The sequence below is a fragment of the Lates calcarifer genome, linkage group LG15, assembly GCF_001640805.2.
Source record: "Lates calcarifer isolate ASB-BC8 linkage group LG15, TLL_Latcal_v3, whole genome shotgun sequence".
In the NCBI taxonomy this organism is placed as follows: Eukaryota; Metazoa; Chordata; class Actinopteri; family Centropomidae; genus Lates; species Lates calcarifer.
In genome coordinates this window covers 19457826-19485516 of record NC_066847.1, presented here as the reverse complement: position 1 = coordinate 19485516, position 27691 = coordinate 19457826, and the positions used below count along the sequence as shown (strand labels likewise).

Sequence of the window (27691 nt, the reverse complement as noted above, 5' to 3'; positions counted from 1 at the left end):
AGATGTATCAAGGAGCGTTGAAATAATTAGTTGATTAGTTGATCTACAGAAAATGAACTGACAACTATTTTGATCACAGATTTTTTTTTTTTTTTTTTCAGGAGTTTTTTTTTTTTTTGTCTGTCCCTGCTTCATCAGCACCCATGTTTTTCCATCTCCAGACCCACAGTTTGCAAAACAGGCTCTCTTGTCAAAAATCTGAAGTCTCCAAGCCTGAGCTGAAATAAGTGGGTGATGTTACTTAGACCTGACATTATGCCAGGCTGTTGTTTACACAGGCTGTGTAGCACTGCTTTTAAATGGGAATTGGCTTTGGGGCGTTGAGCGTCCCTTTATGAAATTAAAATGCTAGTATTCATGCATGTCTCAGCTGTTAAAAAAAAAAAAAAAAAAAAAAAACAAAACAACTGATTCTATGCATGAGACAAACAAGGCAAACACTTCACATGCTGTGAACTGCTATTTGTGAAGTAGCCATAATCGGTCCTTAGGGGTGATAGGACCAGGATGCTCCCCATGTGTGCTACTACCATTCTCAGGGACCCAGGGTGAACTGAGCTCCGAGGAAGGCCTCCCTACATCCTCAGAGACTTCTCAAGAGTCCCGTTTTACAAAACTCTTCATGGAATTCACGCTTCGCCACCCACAGGCAGCTTGCCTTGTTAAGCTGTTGACCCACAGAATGAGAGGGGAAAGCTTCCCAAGAAAGTTTCTCTTTTTTTTGTTGTTGTTGTTGTTGCCAAGAAATTCTCACAAGTTTGTTGCTGAATGCAACATTTTAAGTATGAGCTGTAAGTAAGAGAGAAGTGGTTTGACTATCATAAAAATGAATAAAGATTCAAGTTGTGTCACTAACGATTACTCTAGATATTTCTCAGATCACTGCTGTGCTCAGAATCCACGCTTCTCCCAACTGTAAAGCTTTACCTTCCACATTAGAGAGGCACTGACACAAAGCGGTACAGCCAGAACAGGCTCCAGCACAGCAGGGATTTCACACTGATCTTGTTCCGAAACATTTGTAATTAACATTCCCCCTCACTCCAACTGTTTCCGAAGCTATCAATATCCCAGTAAGAAGATTTAACTTCCCTGAAGAGCCAGGAAACAAGCTGGATTTGGCAGGTCAAAACGTGATTGCTGGGTTGTGAGTGTGCGTGTGTGTGTGTGTGAGGGTTAACAGTTAAGTTTATATGCAGACTATTGTGTTATTTTAATGCTGACACTAGAGAAATGTTTTATTACAAAGTCATTTTTATTAAGTTGAACAGTTGACAGGGATGTGCCCCTCTTAGCATCTCCATGACAAGAGAGCATTACATTATGCCTGCATCAAAATACAGTATAAATTACATTTGATCAAAAGCTTCTCTTCATGGGCTATTGCTGTTTTAGCTGTAGAGGCAAAACACCAGTCAAGAATCCCAGGGTGGGATTTGTTATTATTGAGGAATGTTGAATTTTACATAAAATATCATGCTTCAGACAGAAATGGTTAATGGCTAATTCCTGGAAATCAATCACACAGTCCATTTCTAGTAGTGCTTTACCCTCTCAGCTCCAAAAACAATGACACAAGGTGGCCCTAAGAGGCAGCTGGACAAAATTTAATCATTATGAAAATACATTAAACACGGTGAGACAAAAATAGAATTCAAAATGAGGTTGTTGGTGGACATAAAAAAAATATAGGCCGCTCAAATGAGTTCAGATTTTACTGTACAAATACTGAGGATGCTGCTGCAGCGCATGCAAACCTTCTTAATACTGAGTGTATTCCTTGGACGAGAGTTTTGCAATGATACGCTCCAACTGTCTCTTTGCTTCACACTGGGGGAAGTTACTCATCTCATAGTACTGCGGGGCAATTTTCACCAACCTAGGAAAGAAAGCAAGTAAACATTAGTCACAAAAATTGTCTTCAGTGTTTACTTGTAGGAGAGAGCGCTGTTCCTCCATATTCACGCAGTGACTGCCAGTGAAGCCGCAACAAATTTGATGCGTAATTGTGCGAGGTCACAGACGGAGGAAGAGCAACACAGGTGGGATTGTCAGAGTTTCACAGAGGGTGTGCTGTGCATACGAGCCCACGGTGGTGAGGCTGGATTCTTATCTTTATTAGACTCTGGTCAGTCAAGATTTGATTTGTTATATTTAGAGCTGGAACAATTTGTCAACTGACGGAGAAGCGACTGACAATAATTTTGTTGGTCAGTTATTCATTTCAGTCAATTTTTAAGGCAAAAATGTCAAGACTTCTGTGGTTCCAGACTCTGAAATATCAATATTTACCAGTTTTCTTAATCTAAAATGATCTTGGTCTTGGAGAACTGGTCCAACAAAACAAAACATCTGAAGACATCTCCATGGCCTCTGGGAAGACATTTTTCACTATTTTCTGACATTTCAAACATCAAATCATTAACAGACTAATTGAGAAAATAATCAGTACTTTATGACACTAATCCTTAGTTACAGCCCTAACTGTCGTGGCTCCGTACTCGAGCACACTTGAAATAAAACTACAAGTATAAAGGTAAAATGCAGACTTAACACACCGGCCGTGTCTTGTAGTATCTCATCAGTAGCACACACCGGACGTGACAGTGGTAGTAGTCAGGGTGCAGCAGCCAGAGTGTGCAGACCCGAGGGATGAATGTGATAAAACTGCTGCTTCTCTGAAGCACTGATGCACGTCGACATTACGAAATACAACTGTGGCGTTTTCTGACACTAATGTGCGTCAAGATGCTGCCGGTGTGCTGGTTTACATAGACAACAACAGGTGTGGGTGCTGACGTGTGTCATACACTGCCAGGGCACGTGGCTCATTAGGGCATCTATAGTTGTCTTCAAAAGTTTGGGCACTCGTGGGAACCAAAAAAAGACGAGAGCAATTCAAAAGAAAAGTTGATCTTTTTAAAGCTACTCTGGGAAAAAAAAAAAAATTCTTCTTAACCCATACTCAGGATGTGATTTGTTTACTGAAATCCAGGATGTTTGACATGAGCTCCCACACACAAGCTGAGTCAGTCACAATAATAATGTGACAACACATAGCTGACATTAGACTGCACCATCCCTTACTGACACAAACAACTAGGTGTCCATATAAAAATAAGTATACTTTACTAACTTACTTTATCCATGACTCAAACATAAAAAAATAAAATGTGTTTAATGCAACACTCATGTAAACATATAACCAAATGCCTTGTTTGTATTACACATTTAGCAGATTAATTTAAAATTTAGCTACAAGTGAAACTTACCACTCTGGTTTGATGTCAGTGCACGTGCGGATGTAGTTCTTGGTGGTGAGCACAAACTCGTTGTAGAGCACCCACTCAGGCTTGTGGTCCAGCACAGTGGAGGGGTGCAGCTGTACGACTTGGTTGTCCTTCACCGTCAGGTAATGGCCGGTGCGCTCCAGGTGAGCGATCTGTTAACAGCACGGGAAGAAAAGAGGGTCATCGGCAGGGGAAAGAAAAAAAAAAAAAACACACACACACACACACACAGAACTCTAGATCACAAGGATAGAAAGAAAAAAACAACACACACAAACACAGCCTTTGTTGGTGCTTAATTTAATTATTGTAACTATTTTTGACCAATCTTACTCTATGCAAATTAATAACACATTTAAAAAAAAACAAAAAAAACATCCTGACACAGAAAACAAACTTGTTTGTAATCAGGCTGTGAGTCATTCAATACTATGCAGATTCTTGGTAAAGCTGCAGTGGCTGTTGTGATTAACCAAGGCAATCAGTCTCAATAAAGGCCTTTCCAAACAAAGACATGATCTCAAATGCTGTGAAAGCTCGAACATGAACCGCAAATTTGTCTCCGAGATAAAGGTTAATGTTGACAAATATTTAAATATTAACACCATAATTCAACTTGTCAGGTTGCTTGTTTCAGGTAGCCCTGAAAATGGCTTCTTGCAAAATGCCATTTGTTTCCTTGAGCGAGGCACAAATTGACTTGATTTCTTGTTATGTGTTTAAAACAAAGCAGCTGTGTGTATGTGTGTGTGTGTGTGTGTGCTTTAAAGGCGGTTATCCATTACAATAAACAACTCTGCTGCATTTTCAGTGAGAACAAATGTTTTGCACAAAAACACTTAGTTGTCAAATGCTCAAACTCAACAAGGGTGAACTTCAATGAGCATCAGGTCAGCAGAGGGGCTGAATACAAAGACAGCATTTGCTGAAATAACAGACAAAAAAATGAAAGGGAAGTCTGATGATGAATGACATTAAAAACAAAGCAAAGGGAGACTAATCTAAGTCAACATGTTACAAATATACTATGCGTGAGCAAAGAACGTCGCTAAGGATCCCGCCTCATCTGACCAACCTGCATGAAGAAGCCAGTGACCAGCGCTCGGCGGATGTTGATGTAGTAGTCTCTGCTGCTGAACTCGGTGCTCCGTCTCGGCAGGCTGAAGCGGTCCATGATCCTGGACAACTGCTGGCGCACGTTGTCTGCTGACATCAGCGAGCGGTAGTTGACAAAGTTGTCATAGCACCACTGAGTGGACTCGTGGTCTGTGTGAGAAAAGGGTCAATTTAGACACATCGAGACAAAGTGAAACTTAAATAGTGGAAAGTGAGCGTACGAGTGGCCCTGCTTACTTTGCTTAAAGGCGTGGTAGACGTTGAGCAGAGTCAGGTGGTCTCCGTCGATGTGGGCAAAGCGCATCTTGGACTCGTCGGCCACCTTCTTAGCCTCCGTGGGTCGGACGAAGCACTGTGGGACTAAACAAGGTTGGTATAGGCCCCAACACAGCCACCCATAGGGATAAGTTAAGCAAATCCCACAGAGAGGAACAAGGCCTCAGCTCAAGAGAGGCACAGAGCACTTCACAGGCCACACTGTATTGCGAAGTGTTTATGGTGGAAAAGGAGGGGGTGGGGGGTGTCAAAGGGGGGGTGGGGGGTGGGTTTCTCCATCCTGATGTGCTACGGTATGGGTATACAAGATACAGCAAACGTGTGACACCCAGTCCAAACAAGCATCCTGTCATATAGACCTGATACTGAAGCAAAATAAAAACAGTGGTGTGTAATTTACCCAGAGGACTCTGGTTCTGCCCTCTCCCTTCTGCGAACTTGGTCTGAATTGCTTAACGTCAAACCTGCTTGATTGTAGCTTTAATGGGTGGAAAGCTGTGTTTATTGAGCCTTATGGTTGGTTGCTGTGGCGGCACCGTTCTCAGGTGTGCTTTTGCTGCTTACTCTAATGAACTCAGCAAAAACCTGCCATCCTGAAACACCTGCTTTAAGTGCACACCACGTCCAAACAGCTACTTAAATCCATTTCCCCACTCTCAAAGACCCTCGCACTCCCTTCAAAGGCGTCAAGATTCATCTCAATGAGCAGCATTCTGCTTTGGAAAGCCTGAAGTGCAATTACTGCTGTAGTATGCTGGTGCTGCTCCAGCTACACCTATACATTTTGTCCAGACGTGTATTTTTCCCCTTCTTCACAAATAATAGCTGACACCACTGACTTTATCCCCTGCTTGCCTTGTAGTTAAGTTCAGTAAGAACACATGACACTTATTGTAAGTAGATTTTTTTTTCATCTAGGGTCTGAATTGTTCATACAGATTAAGTCAGATGTAAATATTTTAATGAGGGCATACAGTATGTTTAACAAACTACAATTTTGCTATGAATTAACTAGACCCATTAAAATCCTCTTGTCAACACATCTAAAATAAAAAGAGGAGTCAAAGAATGCAAACACATTTCAGAGACTTAAAGGATAAAGAAGCTGCTCTGTGTCATTTCTGAAGCACGGTCCGTGAGCACAGGAAATGGAAAGAGAAGCAGCTCTGACCCACACAGCGGGCCAGCCCTGAGCATTACCTGACAACATTGCAGTGATGGAGAGGACCTCATTCGAACAGTTGAATTCGCAGCTGGCGATGACCAGCTTGGCCAGCTGGGGGTCCAGGGGGAACTCTGCCATCATGGAGCCCAGTTCCGTCAGGTCGCCGTCGTCATTGAGAGCTGCCAGGTAGTTGAGCAACTCCAGGGCTCGCATCAGGGTCTCTGGGGCTGGAGGAGACAGAATGGTAGAGACGGGCCATTAAAAATGCTCCAAGCCCATGGGCGAAACACACAGACGACAGAGAGAGAAATTTCTAAAACTGTCAATCGTTCATTACATCAACACTCCAGAAGAAAAAATCTGAACCCTCAGGACTGATTAATACTTAGTAAAATAATTAGTTTACTATTACAGCTGAAATGATTAGTCAACTCTCAAGAAATCAATCTGCAACCATTTTGATGATCAATTAATTGTTTCAAATCATTTTTCAAGAAAAAATACCAACCAGTCTCTGATTTCAGCTTTACACTTTCAATTACTGGACAGACAAAACACCTTGAAGAAGTCACCTTAGGGTCTGGGATATTACAATTTTCCAAAAATAATCCTCAGTTGCAGCCCTATTTAGGTTTGTGCAGCTTCACAATCAAACTAAATAATACATTTGTCTAGAATTAAATATTAGATCAAGAGATTTGTGTTAATTTGGGCTGGTCAGTCATTTAAAAATCATGTAATAACAGCAACTGATTTCTTTTTAGCCAGGGAACATAAGCTAAAATGTGATTCTGTGCCATGTGGATCAGTGGTTATTGGCTAAGATATAAACTTGCTTGTTGGCTCAGTGGTGGAGAAGATCTGCAACCTGACAAACCACATTTGACAGAGTATTTGAAAAAAGAGGGAGCCCAAGACAAAAAAAAGGCTGAGAAAACAATAGAGTTCCATCACCTGCTGTACTTGGACCTTTAATAGAAGACAAATGCGAGTTAAGAAAAAGACAAAGACACTCAAACAAAGGGAGGCTGTTTGCGGGTTTTGTGGCAGGAAGCATGAGGTGAATCAAAATGAGAAGGCTCTCAGTGTGTGATGGCCAGAGCTACGCTAGACAGCAACTTAGCGGAGAAGTAATCATGGCAGGGCTCATTTTTCATCCTCCGCTCAAGCAATCCTAAACAACTAATGCAATTACAGGAGAACTTTCTACTTAATGCTTCAACACAAAAGGCTTCCACCGTTTGGTTAAAAGATTTTCCCTCCAGATGCAATTATTGACCTTTGGCTCCCAAGAACTGAAGCCTAATGACCAGTTGCATGTTAACTGAAAATTAGCTTCAAGCACTGGCTGCGGTGCTCGTTCACTTTCATTTCTCTCAAGTGCTCCTAAAAAAATTCAATTTCAAACAGCAGGGAGGCATTTTTTTTTATGATTAACAAATATTGATTTGGGGCATCAAAGCTACTTTTTTTTTTTATACGTAAAGTGAGTGCTGGCCACATTACTTACCACACCAATGCATTATATGGGGCTGAACAAAAGGTGAAAATCTGATTTCCAAGTTCTGCTAGCATGATGAACCAGTGTGGAAATTCAATCTACACAATGCGGCTCATCAGAAAGTAAGTATTGACTGCCTCAACACACTAGAATCCGATATATTAACCAAGGGCCAAATCAATGAGACGAAAGGCTAAAGGTACATTAAACCACATTGGCTTTGAAAGGTACTTCTTTGGAAATGTCACCAGGCAAATGAATCCCACCCAGCCAAGTCCTTGTGTAAATCGCTACTGATTTCTTTTGGATTTTCCATTTGGTTGGCCGGCTCACGCGGTCGCTCCTGTGTTTAGTGAGCGAGGAGCGAGGTGGGCAAAGAGAAAAATAAAGCAGATATTTGAGGGTTTCACAGTAAAAGGAAAATCAAGGATCCATTAAGATTACGGACGAGCTGAAATGGAAAAAGCCACTGGCATTTGGGGTTGATCATCAGGGAGGTAATATCTTGACTTTAATTCAGATGACTTGAAATTTACACATCGAGAAACAACAATACAAAACATATGTTGGCAAAGCATTACCACAATAAACACTGCAGCCTCAAATGAGAGTGACTGATTAAATTACAAAGAACGTCCTCCGATCCACCCAATAAGGATTTGAAACATGCCAAGAAATGAACTCACGTAATGCTACTGTTTCATCCTTTGTCTTGACTCTCCAGAGATGCTTCTTTGACCTGTCCGTTTACTCTCAGGTGGGCCTTTGACGCAGCGTATCACAATTGATCCACTGTAACTAGATATTATGAAGCGCCTGTCCAGGAACTCTCACAGACTCAAAGCAGACATCATTCGTTACACCCAACTACCTCCAGCTCCCGGTGTGCTCCGGAGCTAGTTAGGAGAAACCTTCTGCCTTGAGTGGATCAAATAAATAAAAGGTAATCCTCCCCTTTCCCTTCACCCCACTGTTCCCAGTTACACCGAGCAGACAAGGCCAATCCCATATGTTGACGCTTACCCTTACGTTTTGTGAGAAATGTGGGGGTGGTGGTGGAGGTCAGTCACGTTTCACTGGAGGAATATAAAGGGAAGGCAATAGCCAAGGTGATAGCGCTGCTATTGATGTAACCAATTTCATTCTCAAAATGGCGTTTGCCACAGTGGACGGGGAGAGATGGGTTTAATCTCAGAGGTGAGATGAAAACTATATTATGGTGAGAAAAGGGGGGGAAGGGTGAGGTTAAGGATAGGGAAAGGAGGGGGTGGTCTCCTCGGGAAGATGTGGGAACACACACTCTCCTGAGAACTTGGCGCCTCGATGAGACAAGGTCTTTGTTTTCGGAATAGATCCAGCTAATTCGGATGTACAAGAATTAAGAAATACAAACAGAGACAGTCAGAACATAAATGGACTGATCAGACAGAATACCAACTCCACACATCACTGTCTTTCCTCACTTTGAACAGCAATAATCTCAACTTAAAGTCGACTTCTCATAAAAACTGCAAAACGCTACTGACATGTCTGCCAGAGCACTTATCCGCAAATCTTAACATCCACTCTGCAGTATTTGATATCTGCCAAGATCACTTTATTTTTGCTTTGTAGTCTTTCCCAAGCTCCCAAGTGACACAGCCAACCCAGATTTGATACTGCACATAAGAACAACCAGTTAAAACTAAATGTTGCTAGATTTCATAGCTACTGCATTTGTATTGATTCAAACGGCACCCAGGATCAAGATCTCAATATTATTCGATATTAACGTTATAATCCTTAAGATTTAAATCACGGTTGGTTTGGTGACAGCCTTGGACACTGTTAGTAACAACAAGAGTGGTTTAAAATAACAGAAAACACTTATTAAGCAGCTACACTGTCAGAAATACAACAGAGGAGCAACTGGTGTATCTGTTTACAGTCCAGTCAAACTAATTCCATACATTAGTCTGTCAATAATAATTGCAACTACAATCTGATTTCAAGCTGCACACAGCTCGGGTAGATAACACTGAATTGCATACCGCAAGGGAACTGAATGCTAGACAAGCCAACATAGAGAATTCTGAACATACATTACAGAGATGCTCTTTTGACCTATAAAAAAATCTTTTGTTTTTTTCATACTAACCTGGTGGATCCATGAAGTCAAAGTGCACCAGGTCGTCAATACCCAGCTTCTTCAGCTGCAGCACCACAGAGCCCAGGTTAGACCTCAGGATCTCTGGATACGTGTTATCCTGTGCCAGTTAAGAGGTACATGAGAATCTCAAGACCATTCAAAATGTATTAGTCAGGCTGCTTATTATCTCGTGTGTCGCTCATATGTCAATGTGAACAGAGACTAGGAGTCTAGGGCGTCTGAAGGGCTGTTTAAAAAAAATTCCTTTTGCCACTCAGTGTGACGTGAAAGAATTACCCTGTTAAAGTGGAGGACTGGGCGTTTGCGGGTTCATTTGTCACAAGGTGGCTGTGTCATTTGTACAAGTTATGAGGAAGGACGGGGAAGGTGTGGTTCAAACCGCCTTGGTTCTTACCTGCATTTCTGTCTTGTAAGCTTTTTCTGTGTAAAGGCGGAAACACTTTCCTGGGCGCGTTCGTCCAGCACGACCCGCTCTTTGCTGAGCTGAGGCCTTGCTGATGGCCGTCACCAACAGGGATTCCACTCGAATACGTGGGTTATACACCTGATAGGGAAAGAAAAAGACAAATCACATTTCAGGTGGATTTTTTTTTTGAGGGATAGTGGTAAAAAAAAAAAAAAAAAGTTGTTAGACACATACCAGCACCCACAATTTACTATATATCCAAGCAGCTAACTAAAAATAACACATATACACAATCCACTACAGTGCATTTATAATCTCTTTATGCGCCATGTGTATGACTTGGCTCCAGGCTGGTGAAATGTCAGAGGAATAAATAACTGGCTTTTCCATCTTTGCTGCTGTCAGGTGTGCGCTGCTGTGTTTATCTGGGGATTCTCAGGCAACAGACGCAGATGATCGCGGAAGATAAGGAGTAGTGGGAGAAGATGGGGGGGGGTGAGGAGAAGGGAGGGAGCTAACCTTTTGCTTGGCAAATCCTGGATCAATTACAAACACCACGCCATCAATGGTCAGGGATGTCTCTGCGATGTTTGTTGACACGACGACCTGTGGAAATGAGAACAAGCGGGTTAAGAAATGATCTACCTTGGTGGTTTGGAGGGACTGACAAGACCTCAGACTCTGGTATGCATGGTCATCAGTTATCAAATCCATTAAAGCATGAAAGCATCTGAAAATAAAGACAACTCAACAACTTGGGCATGTCAGAGATTACTCCATTTCTTATAGTGAAATAGCAGAAAACAAAGTGCAGAAATATGGAAATAAGAACTCATAGTAATTCCTAGGCATGAGGAAGAAAAGGCACAAACAAGTGTAGACATCAGCTTTGCTTTAACATGAAAAATATTCCCTGATGTGAGCGAGTTGACTGAAGAAGCTTGTAGAGATATCTCTGTAGTGCTCTGTATACACGCTGTCTAATATAACCCAACAGGGGAGTACTGCAACAGTTTCTGCAATCAAGTTCAATGTGCTTTCAACATATTTGTTGAGAGAGCTGGCTAGGTGCTCAGTGTCCCATCCAAATGCATTACATCTGGCCTTTGTGTGTGAGAGGTTGGAGTTTCTGTCTGACTGTCCTCAGCATGTTGCTGCTTTTGTTGAGAAGTCAGCTTCCCTCTCTTGGTCTTGGAAAGCACTTTCCAGAGTTTTTCAAAAAATAACAGAAAATAGTTGATGTAATGGTTCCTCTTAGGTGGCCTGCTTTTTAACACATTGAGAGCTCAACAATGGTTGCCGCTGTCATCCAAGCACCCCCCCATCCCACCCCCAAACAAAATCGTGGCTGCCGTAGATCTCTCATGTGAACCCAGCACATGTCTCGAAATTTGGAACGCTGCTGTCTGCAGACACGCCAACTGTGCACAGCTCATTGTCGCTGATTGGCTCTTGCTGTGTGCTACGCAAAGCTGGCTCCGTCAAAGCTGTGCTTCAGACACCGCCAGAGACAAACAGTGCTGCAAGACCTTGCATTAACTTTAGTTTGAAAGATTTTGAAAGTGGACCACCAGAAAAGTCTTACAGTGTTTCCATGGTAGACCTGCTATTATCCATGTAGGAGCTTCTGAGATTTCTTCCAGCATGTCGTACTGAAATATTACAACATGAAAACTGCACATTCAGTCCAGATAAAAACTAATGTGACAAGACTACAAGAAGCTGACCAGCTGTCTCCATCTCGTATCTCTATGGCTGCCGTAGCCCTGACATGTTGGCTATAGCACAGCCTACAGCAAAACTACAGCAGATATGCGCACGTCTCTGTAGCTATGCCACAGCTGCTTATAGCACAAGATTTATTAGAAAGTCCAGCTTCAGTCCACCTAATAATGTCAGTCCATCTAGATTTCAAAATGAAGTCATGGGATTAAGTGACATTTCCACTGTATGTTCACTGTTGCGGGCATAAGGAAATGACATTAGGAAACTAACACATCCTAATGCAGGTCTGATCATCTGATATCTGAGGAATGCAAAGGTGGTGGCAATACATGTGGTTTATGGAGTCGCTCTTTTGCCAGGGTGCTGCTGGAGTTGATTTAACGGTCTTTGTATAGAGAAATACTCCAAGGAGGAGAAGTTAGGAAAAACAAGTGAAACGAGAAGCTGCTTGGTTTCTGAAAACAAGACAAGTGGGGAAACTGTGAGCCTGCACCATCTCCCAGTCTCAGATCTTTTTCTATTACAATTATCCCCTATAGCAAGGCTGTCTATGAGAAATGACAGCTGAATTGGCGCAAGAAAAAAAAAAATCAAATGAGTCACATTACCCTATGGGTCTCTCGCTGTCAGCATATACACAAACTGGGGGAGGAGGCAAGAGGGGAGGAGTGGGAGACAGATTTGCAGCTGCTCTCATGCGAACCTTGACCGCCGCTGGGGTGAATTCTCCTTATATAACAGTGGGAGCCGACTGGACAGAGAAATCCTTTAGATTCATCATAGCACTTCAGAGTGTGGCAGCCAGGTCATAGCCCACTCTACTGGCAACTGCCACTCCAGTGTCACAGCTTAATATGGAAGTGGGTGTTTGGAAAAACGCCTCTCCACCCTTTAAACTCGTTTCCTTGCTCACTTGCTCAACATCTAGCAAGGCAGGAACAAGCTGTAGGCTGATCTAAGCAGTCATTTGGTGGTAGCTGTCTGCTTTCTTGGTAGTCTTTATGATAAAATGCCAAGCGCAAAACCGTACAGTTCTCTGTAGTCTTTGCTGATACAGGTCCACAGAACCAATTTTGCACACTTGACACACTTCCTTTGTAGCTGTGCCTCTTCAGCTTTCTTCAAGCTGTGAGCCTTAGAGACTTTTAAATCCCACCTTTTAAGCAAGGATTTCTCTCCAGCCTGAGAATGCCTGACTGTTTAGTTATTAATGCCAGGGAGGGCCTCCCCTTCCCCCTCATTCAGCCCTTGACCTCGGGTAATTCACCTGTCAAAAGACCCTTAGTATTCAGGCAAAATGAATGAAGAGAAGGCAGTAAGCGCCCATTATCCATATGAAACTGATCAGACTGTAGTATCTGGCAAATAGATGGGTTGTTATTTGTGCAGTGTTTGGATGAATGGCAGCCTAAATCAGACTGACGTGACGTGACAAATGTGAGTTTTCCTTATTTTCCACTCTCGCTTTGTGGACACATTCCTCAAAATACATTTCTAATAACAATAAATCAAAGTTCCAGGTACTTTCAGGGGTTTCCCACGGTGTTGTCGATTGTGCTGAGCAAAAATGTTTACAACACACATCATTTTACCACTGCATATGTATCAAAAGGACAACCAACACTTAAAAAAAGAACAATGCAGAACTCTTTAGGAGGCCACAGGAAGTGAGCTGGAGTGAGCAGAGAATGAAATTAAAGGTTGTTCCAAATGTTTTCTCAGCATCAGGCAGAGATGGAGACACAACAAACGGACAAAAAGTGCAGGAAAATAGTCCTATATTATAAAAATAAAGGATTACAGTGCATGAAGCAGAGTGACATGGACATCATGCTTTCATCTTTTTAACTGCATAATATCAACAATGTCCCAGGTTGTAAAATACTGTGAAAATGAAAGAAGGAAGCTAGTACCAAAGACTCACAAGGTTCCTAAAAGTTCAGTGGGAAGCCCCAGGTAACAGGTTGTTAAGCTCCTGCAGTGGAAAAGCGCTATATAGGTATAGAGGAGTCACATCATTGTGAAAGCAATTAGCCACACTGTGGCAGCCTGAAAATAAAGTGGCTGGCTGAACAAAGACAGAAAAGGCTATCAGACAGTGTCTCATGACAGACAATATATGCCAAAGTCCCAGCAAGGAATGAAAGGCATGGAATGCTTCAAAGTCTGGACAAAAAATGGAATAGGTGAGGTTAGGTCAGTGCTCCAGCAGATGCCACACATGACACCCTCTCACATTTCATGATCATATGGGTGGCCTCATTGACTGCATTGATTCTGAAGGATTATCCAGGCTAGGGCCATTACACTGAACGCAGGCTGGCTCCTTCCAGTCTGTTGCTGCACTGGATAATCCTGGCTTCTTCATCAGTAATATCATTAGAGCATCATCTCTGCATGTTATTTCTGGGTTATTACCTGCAGGAGAGCAAGTACTATGGCTAACATGGGCCATCTTTCACATTCCCTGCTGGGAGACACAGCCTTGTTGACAAATAAGGCCCTCCTCCGACTGGGGGGAAAGGAGAACGTGCCTTAAACTGCGTTGACACACCCACATCCAGAGCTCATTGAAATGGATATGTGGTGGAATCACGAGTGACATTTGAGCAAATATTCCAAACGTGACAATGCTAAAAACAAACCCCAACACTCATCACAGCACATTTGTTAGAGACAATCTTTGAGACGCTGGGAAGCAAAGTGAGATTATAGTCTTTGTTTGTAATTAGTCAATTGCTGCCTCGGCTCTAAATGATTAAACTGTTCAAAAATGGAAGATCGGTGGCTTTCCTGGAGAAATAGAGCGATGGCGAGCTAGTGCTTTATGTTAATTGAGGGGTGCCTAATGCAGTCGTTAGCATGCGTAGCTGCAGACGTGGCCAACATTAATTCTTTTTCACTACTTCCTCTTGGGCTGGCTTGGATGACATCTCTGCATTTTTCACTTGATGAGTCGCCCAGTCAGATATGGAGGAGAAGCACATTAACTTCGAGCACGGCAACTTTAGATGCGACCTCGGCCGATTCGACAAGCACCTGACAAATTGATGTTAGGGAAAACAAGGAATCGGTCGTGCTGCTCTGAAGCTGTAAGTGGCTGTTGGGTTGACAGTTCAGAGGTCGGAGCGTAATCGCTGGGTTCATTTTGACAACAGAGCAGTGGGAATGACATTTGAACTTTGGAAAAAGATCTTATCCAACACAGGGTAATCAAAGTACTAAGCCTCTTAAACTTACACAGCACGCAAAAACATGACTCAAATAGAAAGCCTGAAGAGATAAAACAATAAAATCAAGATTGGATGTGGAGTTGGGACTACTATCAACTTTGTAGGAAATGTAAACCTGATAACAAACTTGCTCCCTGCTTCACATGGTCAAATAAAACATTTTAAAATTTTAAGTTATTCCACATTTATTCACATCGTGTTCACCAAAATCCAGGTTGAATTGAGCGTTTTAAAGTATCGCAATTTGTTTAACTTTGACAGCCCATAAATATTTTCACTGCTCATATGTCAGCCTGATCTGCCTCAATTAGAGGGGTTGTAGCAATGAGTCATTCATCAACACCGTCCCCTATCAGATGCTGAGGGTGAATGTTTGCTCATTCACTGGCAGTGATGATATTCTGATATTCTGTCAGATCCCTGGCCAACAGTGTGGCAGCACAGGTGGTGCTGCTACTCTGGTGATGAGCCCATCTGAATAGAAACGGCCACACACAAGAGAGGAATTGTCTTGTGCCTGTATCAATAAGAGAATCACCCGCTCCTCTGAGATTAAGTGGTTGAAGAAAATCCTGCTGTGCGTGACGAGAAATGTCCTGTTTTTGGTAAGCTCATGTCACCTTTCACAAATCAGTGAAAGGTGACTTAGGCCTCCTCTCTGAGCAGCAGCAGGGCCAGTGCAAATGTAGTGGAAAGATAAAAATGACTGAGAATGCAGTACTTTCCTCAGGCTTGGAGGGCGTGAGTAATACCCCAGTTATAATTTAGAGCAGAGAATCGCATGCTGACAAAAGCAGCATATGTTGTGTGAGTCAGTTCTGCACTAAAGCTGAGAAAGGGAAAAAAGTTTCAGTCCCTACCTTCCAGCTCTCTTCCTTTACCCACCTTATTCCCCATCTGTCCTTTCTACATCAACCCCACTCAATTTCTCTTTCGCTTACCCTCTCCTTCAAACTCCCAGCCTCAACCTCCCCCTCTGAGTGTTTTTATAGCAACAAGGCAGTTATACCTTCCTTCCAATGGCACCATTTGGTTTATTGGGTGGGGGTGGCTCGAAGATCCTCTGCTGCTGCTGTGGAGGCAGTGTGGAGTACAATGGGATGATTTTGATATCACCGACTTCAGGCCCCAGGTCGTCAACCTCTCTCTTGATTCGCTTGCAGGCTTCGTCAATTTCCTAAAAGATAGAAGCGCGACAATTAATCCAGGGCGTCACTTGCGTATGCAAACAGCGAAATCAAACAGGTTCTCGACAACACCTGGATAAACAATGGCGGTGAATCTGGATGATAGGGGAAGGGTGAGGGGAGGCGGCCGGGGGAAACCGTGGTTCCCTGCTACAGTACATTTGTTCTAACTATCGCTCCATCTGACGGAGGAAATTAAACCTGGACTGCAGTATGCTTTGCTGAGCTCCCTGTGGCTCTGTTGTCAAATGCAGCAATCACGGAAAACATGGACGCGCATGCTCGGAAGGCACACGCACACACGCACACACGCACACGCACACACACACACACAGAGCCAGACAGACTCAAACAGGGTTCATTATTCCACAGTGCAGTATTGTAGAGGGGAATGTGAGATGAGACTGCAGCACTGATGCATAACCAGCGGCAAATCATGGCAGATCAGTTTAGTGAAGCTGAACGTTCTAGAGCCGGTGGGCTGGCAGACAGACAGAGGACCTGAGTAGCACCAGGAATAAGAAGGCATGATAGTGAGCACGAGGCTGGGGCCTATTCTCAAAGGGCCTATTGGAATACATTATTAAATCTACTAAATACGCCCACATATTCCACAGGCACAACTGCCTCACTAACATAGGAAAACTTGTTTTATTTTACCTACCACAACATACATACATTTTTAATAATCATACTTTCAGTATGGCCCAGAACAACATGTAACAGCTTTTCATTTCTAATCAACTTCCGCTGTTAAGAGCCGTTTTCATTGTTTTCCTAACGACAATCATTTAATCCTCATCAAGCAGTAGTTACTATATTTGTCATATTACAGCCTATACTGTTGCACCACCTGCAGGCCCATGGGAGCAATGCAGCAACTCTTAAAAGGTGTCACAATGAAGGCACTGATGAACAGGCTCTCGACTTTCCAAAATTATTTTCCTGGTGGTTGTGGACAGATAAAGAGCATCACAGCTATTTATGCATGCCTCTTGTTATTTTGTCTGCAAACACAACAGCCTACAAAACTTCTCAGACATTGTTGTTTCCTTTTCTAAAAGTGTTACACTGCTTAATTAAGTTAAAGCATGGCTGAAACTGACTTCATTTGTACCACTGTGTGAAGCCAGCAACACTTGCCTTGACATGAGAAAACACCACAGTGATGTTTCCTGTTTTCCCTCTGAGCTGAGAGTGTGTTATTAGCCCTGTTTGTCCCCCTGTTCATTGCATTAAGTCAAACCCTGCTGATGGCCATGTGCCTCTTAATCAACACACTGACAAGTGGAAAACGGTAAATCTGAATGGATTGGTAAAATTATCCTGGGTATTAATAGCCTATCAAGCCTCTGGATGCAGCAGCTGCCATGGAGAAAAAAAATGGACCTCTTTGCCAAAGCGCTAGAAGCAAGCTGGCTGTCTGTCCCTTAGGGACATGAAGACAGAGTGTGCGTGCGTGTGAGAGTGTGTGTGCGTGTGTGCATGTGTACACAAACATAGGGGCACTTGGCCAGTGTTGGGAACCTGCCCACCAGCTCTTCCTGTGACCCCAGAAGCAACAATCTACAGCCAAGCTAATAACCGACACATTTAGGAACTCCTCTTGACTAGCAAACAACCCCCCTGCCAATCCCCATGTTTTGATGTTAGCTGCTGAGGGGTAAGCTTAAATATTAGGACTTATCTTTGCTCAACAGCTGTGATGTTTCGACTTTCTTGTTTGGAGTTGGTGCTTCAGTTCTATTTGTTTGTGGAAGCGAAATATCTCACAGAAAAACTGTGCAAGAAAGAGCCGAGTACTGTGCGTTTTGCTTTCGTCTGTTATAAATTAAACAGTCAGATAAAAAGAGTGTATGGCTTTGCCATGGATCTGCCTCCCAATCATTAGTCTACATCAAAGTTGCTGGGAGACTGAAGAGGTTAAGAAGCGCTTGAGGGGCGTGCTGCAGCACCCTTTGAACACCCATCTCTGCCAGACCTACCACACATTAACTTCTTTAACCCAATTAGGATGGGGTGATAATGAACTCGCGGTGGGAGTGCTCTCACTAATGCCTTAGCCTGACACAGTTAGAGGGGGGGCAGTGGAATATAAATCAACAAATTACATCTAACTGCAAAAAAAATAAAAAAATCACACACATTGCCTGCTGCAAATATCCTACATTTTTCTACACATTCACAGGAGTGACTATCAGTGTTTCTGGCTGCCTGAGCAGCTGGGATACCACTAAATCTAAAATCAATTACCAGCCCTCAAAGGAGACCACTTCAAACCCCATGCTCTCCAATGACTTCATCTCCTTCACAACAAGCTGCATATTGATCATGCTTTGACAAATGAAAACTGACGTAGGTGTACTCCAACAGTCAAGCTGCTGGTGAGTGACAAATAATTGCTGCTAATAAACATGCCGTCAACAAGATGTGATTGGGGAAGTCACAAAGACACAACTACATGACACCCCGTGTAGACCTAAAATTGATATTATGTAACAAAAGAGGAAAAACGAAAATAAAGTCCCACATCTCCAGAGCAATTTGTGTTATATTCACGCAAGTTACATGCTACTCTTCAAACACAAGTTATCACCTTTTCCAAAAGCATTGTGTCAGAGCAGTGAGAGAAAGTAATCATACTAGCACAGGCACTGGTGACTCTGACAGGCTTCTCTTGCCCAGTGATGAGGAGATTGAAACATTTGTTGGTGCTTTTTCTGTGTGTGTGTGTGTGTGTGTGTGTGTGTGTGTGTGTGTGTGTGTGTGTCCATCCACCCAGCTGTGACCAAATTCATCATTTTGGGCATGAACCCTGCCCTCCATTACACATCAGTGGACAACATTTGCAGGGAGAGGAGGGAGGAAAAAAAATAATAAATGACTTAATTTCAGAGATTCGTGGGAAGGGCAGAATCTGGGTCACTCCTCGTAAGATTTTTTTTTTTTCCTTCGCTGTGCAAATCCCGGTGGTTTCCCCGAACAGGCACAGTCACATGCATTAACATCTATCAGTCTGAGGATTAATAATTTCCTGTGCAGAGACACTATGTATGTGGGTAACTCATCTATGCAATTAGTTTAATCTGCACATTCTTAACTTTGGAGATGTATACAGTTAAAACATGCATCTAGTGCTGAAAGGATTGGTTGATAGCATAGCAATAACTGCCGATTATTTTGATAATTGCTTATGTTTAATATTAATCACCAACCTTGGTATTTGTGCTTAATTAATTTTCTCAGCATTGGACTCAAAAAAAAATTCTGCTGGAAACAGTCTTCTGACATGTTAAAGTCTATAAGATTAATAGAAAAAATAACCGTAACCATTTCATAAACCTGGCTTTGAAAGAACAAAACAAGTCATTCCTCGGAAAAAATATCATTAAAAACCTATGGACTCGTACCTCTTGACCAGTGAGGAAGAGCAGAACATCCCCTTCATCCTCCTCACACATGTGAATCTGGATCACGGTCCGGATGGCTGCCTCCAGGTAGTCCCGCTCCGGTTCTGGCGTGTAGAAAATCTCCACGGGGTGCGTGCGTCCGGGAATGGTTAGCAGTGGGCAACTGTCAAAGTACACCTGGAACTTACCGGCGTCGAGTGTGGCGCTCATGACAATGACCTAGACAGAGACAAGGACGCAGGGGGGAGAGAGAGAAGTGTGAGAAGTTTGTAAGGGACAATGTCTTTGGAAAAGAGGTGAAAGAAACAATAAAGAAAAAAAGTAAAGACAGCAGAGTGTAAATGACTGTGGTGATTATGGGAGTGAGCACTCAAGTGAAGAATGAGTTAACACTGGATATGGTTTGATGATGATTGGAGATGAGGACACAGGCTAAGTGGATAGCAGTGCAACCAAATACAGGACAGATGAAGAGTGCAAAAAGTTATACAGGATGGATGATACTCTGAATTAGAATGTAGGGTGAGCGCGCTGGCACAAACCCAAGATGGCGTCTATAGTGTAGAACTTGGCATTGTACTCCGAGTCACTGACCTACACAGAGATATGACAGTCCTTGTTCCCGGTGTTGGGTACACAATGTTCTCTCCAGAGCCATTAGATAGAGCGCATTAGGATTCTGATGGGAAACACGTCTCCCATTTTCAATCTCAAACATTTTCAGGGGCCAGCATCTCTGCATTTCGCTTTACGCTCTGTGAGACATCATAATTGCTCTTAATCAAGGCAAATTAAACTTTCAAATTTGGTAGGGGATGGGGATGAAGGAGATAGAGGGGTGTGGGTGGATGATCATTCCCAATAACCTAGACCTCATTTAACAGTCTGCGAACAACAATCTAACCTTTGATTCCACACTGACAAACAACTAGTCATTATCCATCTGCTTTATGAGAATTATGTCTGGCACACACTGCCTATAAAACTTCTGCCTGCCTGTACGCTACCGTCCACGCCAGCACGTTGCTGTTCTCCCCCCTGGTTGATTGGTTTAAAATGTGGCCCAGACTCTGGGAGCAATCTCCGCTGGTGCTGCGGTGCAGAATAGATGTGCATTTCTGAGCCTAACAGCAACATTTCTCTTTCCTCAACAGAGACACAGCTGTCAGACATGGGGGGGGGGGCACTGTCAGGAAAAATGTGACAAAAGGGAGGAGTGACAAAAGAGGGACATAAACACTGGATGTCAGTGAATTTATCTAAGGGGGATGTAATATTTAGAGCTTTAACAGTGTTTTGTAAGCTTTAAGTGGGGCATATTTATGGGAACAAATCAGACTACTGTCAAGAATACTCTCGACGCCAAGTCTTGAGATAGGACAAAATAAACCTGAGGTAGACTTGATTTCCCAGAATAAAATGTAAATGTGGTGGATAATAGTCACATTAAGATTTAGGAATTTATAGTTAATGCAGCACAACTGCTACCAAATCCTGAAACTCAGGCCATGAAATATTAGATTATAGAAATATTCTAAAAACTGTTTTTTACCTTGAGGTCAGGCCTCTGGCGGACCACCTCCTTGAGGACCCCCATGAGGATGTCTGTAGCTAATGTGCGTTCGTGGGCCTCGTCCAGGATGATGACGCCGTAGCGCTCCAGCAGGGGATCATTCATAGCCTCCCGCAGCAGCATTCCATCTGTCATGTACCTGCGAGGTGAGACAGTTACACATAGAGGCTTTATCATTGTGTACAATTTCACTATATGAATAAAATCCTGCTTAAAATTAAAGCAATGAGCAAAGCTCCCTCCTCCCAAAGAGACATTTCCCCTTTCCAAGTGCTATGGGCAAAAACATTACACTTCACTACCCATCCAAGCACTGGGCCAGTGAGAAAAAGATGCAAGTCAGGAATCAGACAATTTATTAATCATGTACATCTAAAACTGAAAAACGTTACAGTTTGTTGCACTTGGGAAAGTAACACTGCATAAACATTGGTTATTATATTCTATGTCTTATTTAGAACCACCTTTAAGTTTATTGAATTAATTCAAGATTATAACTCGTACAAGGCTTTTGTTAAGCTCATAGGCGTCTGCTATTATCCACTTCTTTTGATACAGCTGTATGCTTTTCACATGAAGCTGCTGGGATAAATCTGGATTTTCTTACTTGAGTACGGTCTTGGCGGAGCTGCAGTCCTCAAACCTGATGGAGTAGCCCACCTCTTGGCCGAGCATGACATCCATCTCGTCAGCTACCCTCTGAGCGACGCTCATAGCCGCCACCCTCCTGGGCTGGGTGCAGGCCACTGCTCTCTTTGGTCCTGGCGTCGACCGCACCATGTCCACACACCACTGAGGGATCTGGGAGACAGCCGACAAGTCGGGTTCAGAGATGAATCCAAGGCAGTTGATGAGAATCATACCTGTCAACAGTTCACTGAAGGTATGCTCTTGCTTTGAGCTTCAAAACAGAAGCAGCTTTCTGAGAGAGGCCTGACCGTAGAGAACCTTACTTCCTTTCTTGAGGTTTGGATGACTACCCTCTAGAAATGACTCAAATCTTGGTGGAATACTGAAAGGGGCTGCACACTTAATTGTATTACAAATGTCATTTCAATTGATGCTTGTATACAACCTGATTTAAGCTTGATTTAAACGTTAGTGTGTTCTGTATGTATATGCAGAGGTGACCACACTGTAAACATTGGCCAAATGTCTGCAGAGTTCTAAACTTCATTATGAATGTGTAGCATACACACATTTTCTAGCATCATCCAGGCAGAAAGCACTGACACGATTACACCATTTCACTTAAAAAATGTTTGGTAGATAGTTTATATTCCCCTCAGGAGGAGTCCAAGGCTCAACCAGTGATTTACTCTAATCTTCTCTCTTGCAAATTCTAAAAACAGACAACCCAGCTCTCTCAAAAAATTTAGATAAATCTAATCTCTACCACATACTGTGCATCAACTCTAGAGAGAAACTGTTTAAAATGCATCAGCTGTTCATTGCACCCTGTTTTTAATGGTATTATTATACCAATTTTATCTGTGAATTTCAAATTTTGATTTTATTTGACACATTTCAGTCAAGTCACAGTAATAGTGTATTTTTACATGCTGGTACTGCTAAACCTTCTGCCTTTCTACCTGTGTGGTCTTTCCAGAGCCCGTCTCTCCCACCAGCACAAAAGACTGGTTCCGCATCAGGATGTCGGTGAAGCTCTCTCTGTACTCCCAGACAGGTAGCTGCAGCCTCTTCTTGAGGATCTCATAGTAGCGTGGCGTGTGGGGCAGGTTGGTGAAGGGGTTGATTTGCTGCTGTAGGGGGGTTTGCTTCAGGAAGCCTCCGCTGCACACAGCTGGGTTGTTGGGCGCCCCAGATGACCTCACGTCCCTGTCTCTGTCGCGGTCTCGATCCCGGTCCCTGTCCTTCGACCGTTCATCGCGGTCTCTGTCCCTGTCGTGGTCACGCCTGTGAGAGGAAGACGCGTGAGGTTAAGATTAGATGAAGCTCTGCCACACAAACTAACCAATTTCACTCACCACAGACACACCACAGAACTCCAACTGGCTGTAATATGGATGCATGCACTTGCCAGATCTAACAATTCTGGCCTAGAAACGGTCCAGTGGAAACACAACAGGAGATTAAACCAAACATAAAAGCCACAACATGGAACCGACGGTGCACAAATATTAACCCATGTCAAGTCCTTAACTTTAAAATCACATGAAAAGGTTACAGCACATTCTTATTCACAGTGGCAAGAGGCACAGTCTAATCAAGTGAAGCATGCAAAGGTCATGGATAAACTAATTGTCCACAATCCACAGCTATTTTTCCTCCTATTCCAGGAAAATGTATTTAATGGCTTCAGATGAAAATATGAACCACTTATATCCCTTCACTAGCTAGAAAAAGCTGTGCACAGTGCTGACTTTAAGATGCCCTAGAGGTAGGCATTTACAGCCAACTACTGCAGTGAAGCTGGCTGCACACTGACAAAACGTAAAAGATGGTGTGTGTGTGTATGTGTGTGTACATAGGAAGGTGTGTGTCTCATTTTTGTGGCAGCAGTGACACAAAACTTGTCTAGCAATAAATCATGGCTTGATCCAGCAGTGCACATTAACTAGCGAGTTCTAACAACTTTGAAAAACCACCTTTTTTTATCAAGCAAAGATCTGCTCCATTACACAGCTCACAGCTCTATTACTTATTAATATTTTACAACTAACTATTATTCAGTTTTGCCCATGTGTGTCCTGGACGGCTAGATACAGCGTGGCAGAAGTGAGCTGCCAAACATGAGTACTTAAGGATTAAGGTGCATCATCAACAGTTTGTCTGGATTTATGCTTCTCTACCTTTCATGTCCTTGACTGAGGTGAATCTGCAGTCTGCAATCCAGATATGATGCTATCATATGTTTATTTATACCATGAGAAAGTTATTTTTCTCGTTTCTGCTTCCCAAAAGGTCAAAGAGATGTAAAATCCAGAGCAGTGACCCTGAGCCTGTACTCTCGATGTCATTTGACAAAACACAAGTCGGAGCAGCTCAACCCAGGTTCCTCCAACTTCTACAAACCTGTCAAGCCTTACAGAGACACATGTGAACACAGAGAAATCATGTAATGATTCTTAAGTGCGCCTGCCTTAACAATAACAGTCGACTGGCACTGGGGAGGGAGTATAAGATAAGGGATCCTACAGTCATCTGGCTGGGCATCTCATTTACGCTACGCGGCTAACGTCAGCCCAGCGCGGGGTCCTGAGTGCGACCTCACAGCACCTTTCCCCTATATTCCTATGTACTTATATTCTATAAACGCCACATGCCATAACAACCAAGAGTCCATACTGACATATTGACTTTGTGTCATGAAATGTAAGATAGCTTAGACACTGTGCTAAACCTAGCACAGGTTAGCATGTAGCCACGTGCAGACTCGACCAGGCCGGTGTTTTGCTAAGTTAGCTACACTAGCCTCTTTCGCCCACCAGCAGCCCTGTGCTAACTGGTTATCCTCTCATTAGTCGGCGCAAGGTTACAGGTTTAACTTGTTAAGAGTTAACGTTAGCGCGGCTGGTTAGCAACGGGACAACAACAAACAGGCTGCAGCACTCTTCACAGACACCGCAACAGCGAGACGCTTTTAGATAACACTAACGCTACATACCCATCAGAGGACCTCTTTCTACTCGACGAGTAATCGTCACCTAAGTCTAAACGGTGTCGCTTTGACATCCTGCCGCCGGTATCAGTAAAAAACAGCGGCTTTAGCCACTAATTATTCCATGCAGATTCTCCCAAAACCGTTAAACACCGGGAAAATGGCGACCGGAAGCTCTTACCTCATCATTATTATCCTTGACAAAACTGACTCGAAAGCCGCGATTTACTGTGAGACCCGGTGAGTACGTTACAGAGGAAAGGTCCCGGTTTTACCGACTCCTACACATGATGTTGCCTTTGGAAGCCTGTCGCGGTGTGCCTGCAGATACAATGCAGTGGTTCAGGGATGCGGGGGAGGATGCAGGAGGTCTGCTGCCTCTCGGTCGGGATGATGATGTGCCCGCCAAACCACACACACACACACATACACACTTACACTTACACACACACACACACACACACACACACACACACACACACACACACACACACACCGTGCCTCGCCCCCTTCAGTTCAAAGCTGCTTTCACTGCAGTACAGGCAGGTCTGTGTTTTTGTCTCAAGCTTAGGCCAACCTGAAAATGTTAGATGTTAGTGTTCCTCCTTGAAAAACTATAGACTATCTAACAGAGCAGAGCTAGGAATAAAAAGTACTTGCTACTTTGAAGCTCCAAGGAGTGAAAACTGCAGTATGTTTACTACATACTACACCATGAAGCCCCTCAACTCATGGAGATACTGGGACCCTACAGTGGGGAAGCACAACTACTGTACTGGCGGACTTAAAATTGAGATATTTGAACATTTTACTTTACTTACATTTTATTTTAGTTTTTTCATCTTTAATCTCTCTCTCTCTCATATTTCTTTTTTTCTGATTCTTATTTTTCATATTTTTTTTGCACAGCTGCATTTCACAACACATGCTGCGTCACATTTTATTTTACTGAGTGGAAGTTAATTGATCTTACTGTAATGTACAGCCTGCAATGCATACCATTCAGCATTTCTATGTATAGCATCAAACACAATAAATATACTCTTAACAATTGAATGACATGATGAGATTATTGGTTTTTAAATCACATTCATTTGCTGCTCTCCCTCTTCATTAATACATCATGGTGGATGCATTTTAAATTGGATGGGTTTTTTTTCTTTTTTTATCATTCCATCTAGACTTCATTTTCAATTCATCATGCATAAACACTTGATCCAGTCTGGAAAGTGCAACCATGGAAAGTGAAGACCATCAAAATTTTTTACTTCTAAGTTTTATTAGAAGAGCTTAAAATCCCCTTTTCAACCTCTACAATTATAAAATGATGAATAATCTGTTACTGAGGACAATCACTGCCGTTGACACAGGTAATTACACAGCCTGGACATTGCTAACAAGCTGCATAATGGCAAATGGCTCATTGCTTGTAGCTGGGGGATTGATGGTGATGCTTAAGGAGAAGTCAACGTTACAACAAAGTCATAATGCTCTAATATTCAAGGATAATTTAAAATACTGGGGATTTTCCACCTTTCCGACTGTCTCACTTTCACAGGCTATTAAATAGCAGTCCAATTGTGTATGAAATAGCTCTGGCAAACATAGCTGCAGAGCTGGTGCGGAGAGCATGGACAATACTGGGGACTAATCATTTACAATATTTCTACATGAACTCGTGCTGCAACCCCCAGCTTTGAAGAACTGGATGCAAATTAGCTTAAAAGATGAGACATCTGTCCTGGAGAGAAAATACAATCTAGAAGGAATGCTTTTATTGCCCTATCATACTTCACACAAAAAGATGGATTAATAAATAGGGACGGACCCAGGCGCCTTAAGGGGACAAGGGGCCTCTGGGCTAGAGGCTGTGTTTGCAGTGAGTGTTAATATTTCTTGTTGGAAAGTCACAAAGCTGAAAGTAGCGATGCCCTTTCCTCATTTGTTGTTGTTGTTTTTTGTGTTTGCCCCTGATCCTGATCAGAGTATTTTAATATTGAATAACTGTCAACCGAATTCAATCCAACGTTTGATTTTCTTGATTGTTAGCTAAGGCCTCTAAGTTCTTCTTCACCTGCAGAATATCACTTAAAAAAAGATGCAAAACTGCAGCAACGAAACACAAAAACCAAACAAATACAAAAAGATATAAAATGCCTAGAAAATGACTGCAAGAGCACACAAAATGGAGACAAGAACATAGACACTCAAAACGACTACAAAATGCCAAGAGATGCACGACAACCACAAACACACACACAAAAGGACTGCAGAGACACAAAACCAACACAAAGAGATGTCAAATGACTACAACATGACTACAAAGATGCAGAAGGATGCAAAAGGGCTACAAAACAACAACAGAGACGCATATATAATACAAAATGATTATAAAGGAATACAAAACGACATGTTTCTCTCTTTGAGTCTCAGTGTCTTGCTCCTATATATGAGGGGTGAGGTTCTCTTTACATGTCTGTGTCCAGAGGCACATTGTCTCATAATCCACCCATGAATTGGAGGAGTGCATTCAACAACACACAATAAAAATAACATTAGCTGAATATCAATAGAAGCTTGAGGATTAACTTTTGAATAGCGCTGCATTGCAAAACCTGCACTAAAGTCATTTAACAACAGTTTTGGATGAAGAACAAACACCTCAGGGTAAATTATATTTTAATTAATATTCTGTGGTGTTTTAAAGATTTGTTTCATCTTAGTTTTTGATAATGTGAGTAAAATGCTTTTTGCTTGTCAGCTCATGTGTTTCCACTGCATCAGTGCCTATTTGTAGTACACTTACACACTTTTCAGTACAGTTTGTGGGTTTGCATAATGTGCTAATATAGTATTAACAGGAAGTTTTAACAAGTCTCTTGGCTACCAATGAAATGTTATAAGGATGAGGCATTTCATAAAATTGGACAACAGAGATTTAAGTGTGCTTGGCACAGAGGCTGTTAGGAGTTTTAGGGAAATGTGCTAATGCTTTACAAAACTTTGTATTTTCAATCATAGATGTGGAGCTCAGTGAA

The 27691-nt window shown here is 42.6% G+C and overlaps 2 protein-coding genes across 4 annotated transcripts in view; one reads left to right on the top strand and one right to left on the bottom strand.

Annotated features, from left to right (window-relative positions):
* Positions 1 to 27691, top strand: part of rpl34 (ribosomal protein L34) — a 750063-nt gene that overhangs the window by 600281 nt on the left and 122091 nt on the right. The gene's annotated exons all lie outside the window — the stretch shown is intronic.
* On the bottom strand, positions 1235 to 25098 carry LOC108892729 (ATP-dependent RNA helicase DHX15). Of its 3 annotated transcripts, none has more exons than XM_018690448.2 (14): positions 24835 to 25098; positions 22624 to 22948; positions 21639 to 21832; positions 21011 to 21170; positions 19459 to 19677; positions 15871 to 16038; positions 10423 to 10509; positions 9892 to 10041; positions 9486 to 9594; positions 5883 to 6074; positions 4644 to 4766; positions 4366 to 4556; positions 3273 to 3442; positions 1235 to 1879 (listed from the first exon to the last, which is right to left on the bottom strand). In XM_018690448.2, the coding sequence occupies exons 1-14, from the start codon at positions 24840 to 24842 to the stop codon at positions 1762 to 1764; spliced, it is 2214 nt and encodes a 737-aa protein (XP_018545964.1). In that variant the 5' UTR covers positions 24843 to 25098; the 3' UTR covers positions 1235 to 1761. The 3 variants fall into 3 exon arrangements, with proteins under 3 accessions (XP_018545964.1, XP_018545956.1, XP_050932166.1); XM_018690440.2 differs by lacking the exon at positions 24835 to 25098 and adding an exon at positions 24660 to 24824; XM_051076209.1 differs by lacking the exon at positions 24835 to 25098 and adding an exon at positions 23845 to 24031.